At 36.2% G+C, this 12,074-nt stretch overlaps 1 protein-coding gene across 2 annotated transcripts in view; it reads left to right on the top strand.

The window, feature by feature from the left end:
* The window catches only part of LOC140733240 (uncharacterized), a 44,676-nt gene extending 33,280 nt beyond the window's left edge, over nt 1–11,396 (top strand). For both annotated transcript variants that reach the window (XM_073056303.1, XM_073056302.1), the window contains 5 exons: nt 1,449–1,577; nt 2,869–2,983; nt 3,772–3,906; nt 9,523–9,648; nt 10,741–11,396. In XM_073056303.1, the coding sequence (XP_072912404.1) occupies nt 1,449–1,577; nt 2,869–2,983; nt 3,772–3,906; nt 9,523–9,648; nt 10,741–10,874 (639 nt within the window). In that variant the 3' untranslated portion in view covers nt 10,875–11,396. The remainder of the gene's footprint in view (nt 1–1,448; nt 1,578–2,868; nt 2,984–3,771; nt 3,907–9,522; nt 9,649–10,740) is intronic.
* The last annotated feature ends 678 nt before the right edge of the window (nt 11,397–12,074 follow it).

Genomic DNA, 12,074 nt, shown 5'->3' with positions numbered 1-12,074 from the left:
ATCGTTTTGTGATCTCAGTACAAACAAAATATAGATACATTTTTGGGAGCATTTCATTTGGCTGCTAGTTATCTTAAAAAGTTATCCAAGGTGATAAAAATAAAATTTATTTTAGGGACTAATTGGTACAATTGTGGATTAGTAGATATTCCAAGATGAAGTGTAACCTCCCTTTTCAATGCAAGTCCACAAAAAAACCAGTTGCTTCAAGTTGCAATTGGGCAGAGTGCAAAATCCTCCATAATTAGGAATGTATGTAAATCTCTCTTGGAAAATGCCTTTAACTGTACGAGGAGGGGAATGGAGCTATATCGTATCCTTTACATTTGGGGCTTAGGAATAGTGGTGAAGCTGATAGCAAGGGGAGATTATTCTGTAAATTAATATAATATTATGTGATGAGGATATACATACACTGAATGTCCTGACCTATAGCCATTCTTTTCTCTTGGGTATTGAGGGGGAAACAGATTACTGAAAAGAAACCTACACTATTTAGATAAAACCCTCAGTAAATTTGTAAAGAGTAAATCATATCTAATGAATGTTTTGAGGAAGGAAGGAAGTAGTGAATAGTGAAAAGTCTTTATATGTAGATGATCAGCACTTCCATGAGCTTTTGCACAGGACAATGTTTAATAAAATTAAAGGCTTTGTAACTGAAGAAAAAATAATTGATCTGTTTAGGAAATTGGTTAGGTGCTAAAAGGGAGAACATCAATAAAGAGTACAGGAAAACTACTATAATCCACGATTGGACCAGTCGGAAATCTCAATGGTTTGGCTTCTGGTTCATCAGATACTGCATGTCACTCTTCCTTTTGATACCCAGGTGCAGGGATTCCTACACCCCCTTCTGACTTACTAGGATCCTAGTCTTCACACTCCATTCAACTCAGTGGGGCTCCACTCCCACTGCCCTTTCCAATTGCCAAGGGTCCCATGACACTTACTGCCCAAAACAAGCTAAAGTAGGATGGAGTGATACTAAAATCATACAGGAAGCTTTCCTTCTATATTCTTGGAATATGAATATAATAGAGACTGGTCCCATTCAGAATCAAGTATATGTCTAATTTTTGAAACACAAATTTCTGATAATTTAATTAGTATTCATGACTGTATCTTACTGTATTTTGCATGCCAAATGGTAAAATATTATTTATATCAATAAACATTCTTAAAAGAATTGGGCTCAGAAATGACTTTTAATTATTTGATGGGAGAAAATTTAAAAATTACATCAGGGTATGGGATTAATTAGATGGCAAGCTTGGATACAGTAACGATGAGCAAAATAGCCATTGTGAATAGGAACAGTTTATCATCCAGCTGATGGAGGCTTATCAACTGCCAGAGTATTTGGAAGATATATTAATAAATTTAAAACAAAAAATATGAAGGTTATGATTGGTTCAGTTGGATTAAGTGTTTTATTTAATTTACAGGTTGCTATTGTGTCAGAAAATATCTTGAACACCTTAGGAAAGTTACTGTTGGTTCACAAAACAAGTCCTGGAATCACTTCCCTTGTTTCAACCATTATCCACCAATTAGCTACAAGTGACACTCAACAGGTACGTTCCTGCTATTTAAAAGGATAGCACTTTTCTTGGGAGCACCGTACAATTTTAGGATTATGATTAAAGGGATTATTGTGGCAAATAAAGGAATAATCTAAATATTGAATCTTGATGTTAAAATCACCAGTTTATGTACTGCCCTGAAGAAGTGAAATGCTAACATTGCACAGGTTAGAGAACGTTGCACAACGTAAATAAATAACTTCCCTTAAATAAACTGAGTATCTGTTTCAGAGTGTATGGAACATACATGCTCTGTTTGTTACCTGTTACAGCTCTCTAACAATGAATTAACAAAAGAGAAAATGTATTGATGTGGGCCCTACAGTTGATGTGATCCATGTGACTTTAACAAGGCCTTTGACAAGGTCCCAAATGTGGAACTGTTTGGACAGGTTAGAGCTTTTAGGATCAAAAACGAGTTACAAATTGGATCCAAAATTGGCCTGGAATTAGAAGTCAGAGGGTGAAGGGGGCAGGTTGCTTTTGTGATTGGAAGTATGTAGACACTGATTCAGCCAATGACAGTGGTGTCATCAGCAAACTTAAAGATCAATCAATCAACTTACCTTGTTCTTGTTCTGGTATTATAATTCCCCTGTCTTCCATCAGTATTTCCTCGTATCCACTACTTATGCCCTGAGCTCTATTATCAGGCTCTTCTTGCATCTGAAAAACTGTTTCCTCTGATGTCCCTCACATGTGCAGGGAAAAAAGTCAATCTTCCTTAGTTCCTTTACAAACATGTAAAAGGTTTTCACGACAACTCTCCTGTTACCTAATCACAAAACTGTTTCCTCTGATGTCCCTCACGCGAGCAGGGAAAAAAGTCAATCTTCCTTAGTTCCTTTACAAACATGTAAAAGGTTTTCACGACAACTCTCCTGTTACCTAATCACTGCCTCACAAAGTCCCTAATTCCATAAACAAGTCACTGTTCCCCATCTCTTTGTCCTTGATTTTCCCATCTGTTCCTGCAAGTGCGTGGTGCTCAATACTTTCAACTCTACAACTTTGGCCGTTTATAACCAGACCTTGGCTTGGCCACATCAAGAAGTATGTTTCTTTTTAATTATAAGTTGAGAAGAGTTTTGTATCAGAGTCACAATGCAATACAAGGACAAATTCAGCCTCCTTTGCTAATAACTTCTGCCTTTAGTTCAAGCATTAAATGTTAGCAGCTCATGTAAAACTACACTAAGAGGCACGACAGTCCTTGGCCAGTAATTTGGATTTTCATTCATCAAAGGAACATGTGTTTCACATTCACATTTGTGTGTTTCAGGCCATCACTGACAGTCGATGTGCTGTGGCTCTGCTTCAAGTCCTGAATTGCTTCAGAGTTGAGTCTGGCTCCTTGCTGCAGGTGACAGCTTGCTTGGCTGAGCTCACGAAGTATGGTGAGGATATTATTTTAATCTTGTAATTATGCAACAATTTAATCAGCAGATGGTTGTAATATTTTAATTTTGAAAAGCTAAGCACTTTAAGGAAAAATAGTTCCTAATTACTATAGGTAGCAAAATTGTTAATACAGACTTAAAAAATTATCATTATCGTGTAAAGTGCTGTGAAAATGTAAGTCTTTTATTATGAAATTAGGAAGAGGTAAGGAACTTCAGTGATACAAATTACCTTTAATCTTGGAGAAGTGGGTACACCGCTGAAATAGTCTGTGGAACGTGGAGCAAAACTAAAGGCAGAAACACATGAAACTGTTGGCAGCATCTGTATAGAGTGTCCTATTCTGCACTGTGTAACTGTGATTCTATACTGAAGACATTGAGCTATTTGAATGCCTATTTTTAGACATGTCCATGTATGAAAACACAACAATGAAATTTGATCTTATCTTTAAGGATGTTTAAAATGAAGATATAAAACTTTTTTTTTCATTTGTATTTGCAACAGAACAAAAAACATGCATTAGCAGATTATTTCTTGGAACAGTTGGTTCCCAAATAGCTTCTGTTAATGGGAGAACTCCAACAGTTTAAAAAATAACACCATGCTGAGTTCAGCAAAAGTAGCAAGGCAAACCAACCATACATCTTAGCTGAATTGTCATCTAGGCTTTGAGCTGAACTGCATTCGTTCAACGTGCAGTCTGAGGTGAAACATGATTGCAAATAATCTGATGTCATAGATATTGAACCTAGTGACAAAAACATTCTTCTTGTTTCTGCAGAGACAATAGGAACACAAATAATACAAGAATTAGATGTGAACAAAATCGCCCATCTACTAATGCTTGCAAATCAGTCGGAAAATAATGATCTCTCCTTTCAAGCTGCTTGTATCATCTGCTACCTTGGAGTAGACGGTAAAGTGGAAAATAACAATATTTTAATGGTTCTAAAATCATTTAATGTCTAAACATGAATTTAGACTTCGTTTTTTTAAATATTATTTATTTATTGAATTTTAGAGATTACAAAGAATAAATGTGATAATGAAATAGTAAGAAAAATGATATTAACCCTCCCCCCTCCCCTTAACCTTTCTCTAAAGAAAGAGAAAAAAAAAGAAAGATTGCCTGGATATCGGAGGATCCCCACATGCTCCATGGAGTTCAAAATAATTTTGATATTTATTTTCACTTCCCCCAATTACTATAATTTTATCTTCAAAGGACCTATGTATCTAATCCTATCTTTTGTAAGTATGGTGACCAAATTTTCAAAAATATATCATATTCATTTCTTAAATTATACGTAATTTTTTCAAGTGGAATACAACTATGTATTTCATTATTCCAACGATCCATAATTAAATTTAAATCAGATTTCCAAGTAACTGCGATAACTTTTTTGGCTACTGCCAAAGCAATTTTTATAAATTTTTTTCTGATACTTATTCAATTTAAATTTCGTTATTGTCCCTTCAATGTCTCCTAATAAAAATAATAATGGACTATGTGGGAGTTGTACTCCAATAATTTGTTCCAATAAAAGTCTTAAATTAATCCAAAATGGTTGAATTTTAGAACAAGACCAAGTAGAATGTAAAAAAGTACCAATTTCTTGTTTACATCGAAAATATTGGTCAGACATATTTGAATTTAATCTATTTATTTTCTGTGGTGTTAATATATAATGTAAAAATTATATTGTATTAATCTAAGTCGAACATATATTGTATTTCTCATACTATCAGAACATAATCTTGACCAATTTTTTCCATCAATTTTAACATTCAGATCAGATTCCCATTTTTGTCTTGATTTATGAATTCCTAATTTGATTGTCTGCTTTTGAATCAAATTATACATACAAGATGTAAATTTTTAATTTTTCCTTTCTGAATTAATATTTCTATTTCACTAGGTTTTGGCATCAACATTGTTTGACCCAGCTTTTCTCGTAAATAGGCTTTTAATTGAAAATAACAGAAAAGAGTATTATTTGATATTTTATATTTATTTTTTAATTGATCAAATGACATCAATATACCTCCTTCAAAACAGTCACCTATATATTTAATCCCCTTTTGAAACTAATTATGTAAAAGTTTATTATCCATTGTAAAAGGAATAAGCCTATTTTGAATTAAAGTCCTTTTTGCTAATAAAGATTTCTTTATCTCATCGTCCATATTTACCTTATTCCATAAATCAATCAAATGTCTTAATATAGGAGATTCTTTTTTTTCCCGTATCCATTTGGATTCCCATTTATATATAAAATCTTCTGGTATGTTTTCTCCTATCTTATCTAATTCTATTCGAATCCATGCCGGTTTTTCTTCATCAAAAAAAGACACAATAAATCTAAGTTGATTTGCTTTATAATAATTCTTAAAGTTTGGAAGTTGTAACCCTCCTAAATCAAATTTCCATGTCAATTTTTCCAATGATATTCTTGGCATCTTTCCTTTCCAAAGAAATTTCCTTACATATTTATTCAGTTTTTGAAAAAACTTCTGAGGTAATTGTATTGGTAAAGTTTGAAATAAATATTGCAATCTAGGAAATATATTCATTTTTACAACATTAACTTTACCTATTAATGTTATTGGTAACATCATCCATTTATCAAGATCCTCTTTTATTTTTTTTAATAATGGCAAATAATTTTGTTTATATAAATTTTTTACATCATTATTAACTCTAATACCTAAATATTTTATCCCATTTATTGACCATCGAAATTGAGTTGCTAATCGACATTGATTATAATTTCCATTGGTAAGGGGTAAAATTTCACTTTTGTCCCAATTTACTTTATAACCCGATACTTCCCCATATTCTTCCAATCTAAAAGATAATCTTTGCAAAGATTGCAATGGGTTTGTTAAGTAAATCAAAACATCATCAGCAAATAAGTTAATCTTATATTCTTCTTGATTAACTCTAAAGCCCCCAATATCTGAATCTGTTCTAATTAATTCAGCTAATGGTTCTATTGCCAATACAAATAAAGCAGGTGATAATGGGCAGCCTTGTCTAGTTGACCTCGTTAAACAAAATGGTGTTGAAATCTGACCATTTGTAACTACTTTAGCTTGAGGATTAGTATTTAAAATTTTAATCCATTGTATAAAAGATTTTCCTAATTCATATTTTTCCAATACCTTAAATAAAAAATCCCATTCCAATCTATCAAATGCTTTTTCTGCATCCAAAGCAACTGCCACACTCATTTCCTCTCTTTTTTGTGCCAAATGAATTATACTAATTAACTGGGTTATATTATCCATTGATTGTCTATTTATAATAAAACCTGTTTGGTCCATATGTATTAATTTTGGTAAATATTTAGATATTCTATTAGATAAAATTTTTGCTATTATTTTATAATCTGTATTCAACAAAGAAATAGGTCTATATGATGCTGGTTTTAAAGGATCTCTATCTTTTTTTGGCAGTACAGTTATGATCGCTGTTAAAAAAGATTATGGGAGTTTATGCATTCTTTCCACTTGATATATTAATAATTTAGACTTAGTTGAAGCTTTGTTTGTAGAAAATGCCTGACAGAAATATATTTTCCCAAAAAGAACAGCAAAAATGCACTCTGAGTTGAGGTGAGTGAGTAGTAATGAGGCACTGCACACACTCGAAATTTGGAGCAATACACAAGCTGGAATACTAAACAAGTTCAACAAAGTCCTTGAATATTTTTATAATCTAAAATTAACAAAAAAAAATCAAAAACATCAGTTAGCTTGGTAATTCCTCTTGCCTTTGGAATGACAAACACCTTTTACTAGGCTTCTGTTGAGAATTGTGTCTCAAATGCATAGCACCAAATTTATTGAAGGAAAAACTACACAAGCCTTTCCAAAATACTCTTTATAAAATTCACACCTTTCATTTAGAAAGGAGATATAAATACCATAAATTCCGGTGTATAAGTCAAGAATTTGGCCCTAAATTTTTGTCTTAAAATTAGGGGGTCGGCTTATACAGAGGGTGCCAACTTTGGAAAAACGAATACACAGAAGACAGGTCGTATTTATTGGCTGTTTTGAGTCAAATTCATTCCACTGTCGATGCATGAATTCTTTGGATGGTTTGTTTAAACTAATCTAGTTTAATCTAGTGGCTGGAGCTCGGACATCAAACTACTGGGGATGGCTAGCACAAAGTACACTGCAGATGCTGTGGTCAAATCAACAGGTGCAAAAGCTGGATGAATTCAGCAGGGATCCGTTGAAATGAGCAGTCAACGTTTTGGGCCGAGACCCTTCGTCAGGACTGAAGAAGGAGGGGGCAGGGGCCTTATAAAGAAGGTGGGGGGAGGGTGGAAGGTGAGAAACCAATCAGAGGAAAGATCAAGGGGTGGGGGAGGGGAAGCAGGGAGGGGATAGGCAGGAGAGGTGAAGAAGGAATGTAAGGGGAAAGCACTATGGGTAGTAGAAGAAGACAGAATCATGAGAGAGGTGATAGGCAGCTAGACGCGGAGGCAGAGTGAAAGTGGGATGGTGGAAGGGAGAGGGAGGGAATTACCGGAAGTTGGAGAATTCAATGTTCATAAATATACACCTCCTCTCTTACCACCATTCAGGGCCCCAAACAGTCCTTCCAGGTGAGGCAACACTTCACTTGTGAGTCTGTTGGGGTCATCTATTGCATCCGGTGCTCCCGGTGTGACCTCCTCTACATCGGCGAGACCCGACGCAGATTGGGGGACTGCTTCGTCGAGCACCTACGCTCCGTCCGCCACAACAGACAGGATCTCCCGGTTGCCACCCACTTCAACTCTGCTTCACATTCCCATTTGGAGATGTCCATACATGGCCTCCTCTACTGCCATGATGAGGCCAAACTCAGGTTGGAGGAGCAACACCTCATATACCTTCTGGGTAGTCTCCAGCCCTTTGGTATGAACATCGAATTCTCCAACTTCCGGTATTTCCCTCCCTCTCCCTTCCCCTATCACACTTTCACTCTGCCTCCTCTTCTGGCTGCCTATCACCTCTCTCATGATTCTGCCTTCTTCTACTACCCATAGTGCTTTCCCCTTACATTCCTTCTTCACCTCTCCTGCCTATCCCCACCCTGCTTCCCCTTCCCCCACCCCTTGATCTTTCCTCTGATTGGTTTTTCACCTGACACCTTCCACCCTCCCCCCACCTTTAAAGGGCCCCTGCCCCCTCCTTCTTCAGTCCCGACGAAGGGTCTCGGCCCGAAACGTCAACAGTACTTCTTATAGATGCTGCCTGGCCTGCTGTGTTCTACCAGCATTTTGTGTGTTGTTTGAATTTCCAGCATCTGCAGACTTCCTCGTGTCTGCTGAGTTCATCCAGTCTTTGAACGTACTGGGGACGGCTGCAATGTCTATATTTTCAGCTTTCAATGCTGCTTTTGTCTCACCTGACAAGTGCGCTTTGAACATGTCCCAGACAAGTAGTGACTTTTCCTTCCCGAAACCTTCGGGACGTCGACGCCACACCTCTTTAACCCACTTCAAGCAACCGGCAGCGTTCTTGAATGTAAACAACAACACACCCCGGAAATTTTCTGAGCAATCTTTGTTTTTTGTCTCAACACAAGATCACATCTATTCATAAATCGGGTGCACTAACTTCGCGTAGCTTTGAAATTTTTGCTGACCTTACGGTGTTTTTTGGCCCATTTCAACGCTTGAACTCAAATCATTTCTCTGTTAACAATGTATCCAGATGATCACTGGTGATTCACCCACTCTAAATCTTTTTCTTCAAGTTCTGGCCACTGGCATGTTTTCCCGTGGTTTGCACATTTCGTCTTTGGCATTTCCCTCAGCGTGTCCTCTGCCTTTCTCCACTCTTTCACTTGTTTCTCATTTACACTAAATTTCTTAGCAGCTGCAGAATTATTTGTTCCTTTAGCAAAATCAACAACCTTCAGCTTGAAGCCAGCATCATATTGCATTCGTTTTAATCTTTTGTACATGGTGGTCGCAAACTCAATATTGAGTACACGTACTGATCCCGCTACCCCGTGTTATGTTTTAACGAGATTACAATGGGCGCTAAATGGTTTCACGAGGGCTACATTTCAGAGGATTCTTTACCATTAGAAACCTACTCCAAAACTTCCCTCCCTGATTTATTGATTAAGAATTCTCTTATAACGCTCTACAATGTGTAGGCCTGTTTTCTTAGCAGGTACTGGTTCACAAAATTTCCAGTTCCGGATCCAGCAAAGCTGAGTACCGGCATGTGAGATCTTGTGATGTTTTCTGGTTAAATCAAAAACCTCTACAAAAGGGGTCGGCTTATACAAAGGTAACATGAAAAAGTCACTTTTTTAACCCTGAAAATGGGGTGTCCGCTTATACTCCGGATCGGCTTATACACTTGACTTTATGGTAATACATTTTTTTATATTTACAAATATTAAAATGTCATTCAGTAATTTTAAGTAGGTGTATCATTTCAATGTCATGAGTGCATTTTAAAAGAGAACTCATCAGTTATGGATAATAATTCATGTAATTTGTTTCCAATGCAGAAAATTTTACATTGCTGTTGAGACCACATGCAAAAGAGGTTGTTGATTACATCTTGTATTTCCTCAAGCATCAGGAAGTTAGATTTCAACATCTGGGCCTTTTAACGTTACGGAATCTAAGTAGAGGTGAAAATAAGCAACTTTAATCTTCAAGTTGATTTCTAGATTGTTATTTGATTTGTCAGTTGATTTGAATTACTCTAGGTTATTGAGGTATATACGTGTTACCTTATTCGTCTCATGGTACCTTTTCATTGCATGGATTTCTCAGATTCACAGATCACTCCACCTGCACAGGCTCTTTGAATGGACAGGCATACTTAGGCTTTATGTTCACATTGATCAATGTGCTCAAGTGAATACCACCTCACTCTTAAAGTAACCTATCAAATCAATTCTCCCCCATCTTTTCAGGTAGAGAATTTAGATAGGCTGAGCAAATCAATAAAAAGCTTCTCATGTGCCTTTTTGAACAAAGATTGTAACTCAAGACTCCCTTGCCAAAGGGGATATCTGCATTGCTTTTTTAGATTGGAATTTGTCAAAACTTACTTTGAAAAACTTCTATCACGTAATTTGTTAACTTTTTTTCCAAATAATAACACAGAGGAATTTAAAACTACTGACCCTCTCCACCTCTGATCCTCCAATGAGAAAAAGTCATGGACCTCTTGTTTCCTTCTCCTGAAGTCAATAATTAGCTCCTTGGTCTTGCTGACATTGAGAAATAGGTTGTTGTTATGACACCACTCAACCAGATTTTCAATCTCCATTGTATATGATTCATCATCTCCTTTGATTCAGCCAATGACAGTGTGTTGTCAGCAAACTTGAAGACAGCATTGGAGCTGTGCTTAGCTACATATCATAAGTGTAAAGTGAGTAGAGCAGGGGGCTAACCACAAAGCCTTGTGGTACACCATCAGGATTTAAGCCAGCTAGCAAACTATCAGAGTTTTACTATATTTTGTTTAAATACGTCCACCGAGCACCAACATGATTATTGACTGTCCTTTGAAGCTGGTTATACATTAGCTGTATCAGGCTTATTTCAAACCAACTTCAATCATTTAAGGTAGTTCACCATCTGCTTAGAACAATTTGGAGTTTACATTTACTCACAGATTCTCAAGTATTAAAATAGATAGCTAAACAAACAATTAAACTTGTACTACTTTGGAATGGCCTTCAATTAATTCATATTTGCTCTTTTCTTAGATTCCTACTTTGTAGCAGTGTTTGATGAATCTGAACTGAAGGTGCAACTCAGAAGGGTTTTTCAGCAGACTGTTGAAACACAGGAACTGCTCCAAGCTGTTTTATTTCACAAGGAATTCGAAAAACACAAATGATAACACTTAAGTGTTTATTAGTGTTACAGTCAGCTAAACGCTGAAGAGCATAGGAAAAAACGATGATACATTTTGTAACACAAGTTGTAATGAGGTCCAATATGTATTGACAATTAATGAGGTCCAATGTGTATTGACAATTAGGTATGTTTTAAACATAATTATCAGTAAATTTTAAAAGTTGGTTTCATTAATGGTGCAATCTTAAAATAATATGTATGGGATAATGAACATTTTGTTCTTTTCCCCTCAGACTTTAATCGTCAGATTTAAGAGATAATTTATTTACCTGAAAACTACACAAATGAAATAAATTAAGATAAGCGCATGGGCCCTGAACTGATCATTGCTTCATAATAGTAGTGTGACTTCAGACATATTTCACTTCTACAGTTTACCATATTACTGAGCTTCATAATGTGTGGCTTAGGTTTTGCTATTTACTAACTTTAGTATTAAGTAAATTGCACAAAGTTGATCAACTGCGTGATGACAGTGTACGGTAAAGCTAATATTATAAATATAACTTTGATCCATTTCCTAAAAATAAGCTTTTCACTTTTGTTTTCAGAGTTCTTTTTTAAACAACCATGCTTACAAGACTTCAAATTCTTAGGCTTCTGGCCTTTTCACTTTGGAGTACAGAGAGTGAGAGCAGAACCATTAATGTCTTGTTTCGTGTGAATTTCATTTGGGCCAATAAAAAGAAGTGAAGTTTAAGTGGAATGGCCAGTGTGGGAGTGGACAGTTAGAGTGAGGAACTGAGACTTTGGCTTCAGTGAGAGGAGGTGGGGCATTTTGGATCAGCCATTGTGTGAATGGGCTAGTGCAGCACTCTGATCTCTGAGGCTTTGACAAGGAGATAGAGGCAAATATCAGGCATGTAAAGATAAGTGTCTTTTAATAAAAGATACCAAATCACAATTAATTAACTAGAGTGGGGATGCTGGATCAGGTGATGTTTTGCAGCAGCATGACGTGGGAGCTGTTGGACCCCATTGTTTTTCCTGATTACCAGATCTGCAGCAAGTGGAACTCGAGGAACTTCGGCTCAAAGTTGATGAGCTGAAATCTGAGCTTCAAACATGGCAATGCATCTGGGAGGGAGAGTAACCTGACACGGTGTTTCAGAAGGCAGTCACACATATTAGATTAACTACTTCAAGTTCAGTCTGTGGCCAGAGACGAGAGTTTGACTGA

The sequence above is a fragment of the Hemitrygon akajei genome, chromosome 9 (genome assembly GCF_048418815.1).
Source record: "Hemitrygon akajei chromosome 9, sHemAka1.3, whole genome shotgun sequence".
NCBI lineage: Eukaryota > Metazoa > Chordata > Chondrichthyes > Myliobatiformes > Dasyatidae > Hemitrygon > Hemitrygon akajei.
This window is presented reverse-complemented; position numbering and strand designations above follow the sequence as displayed.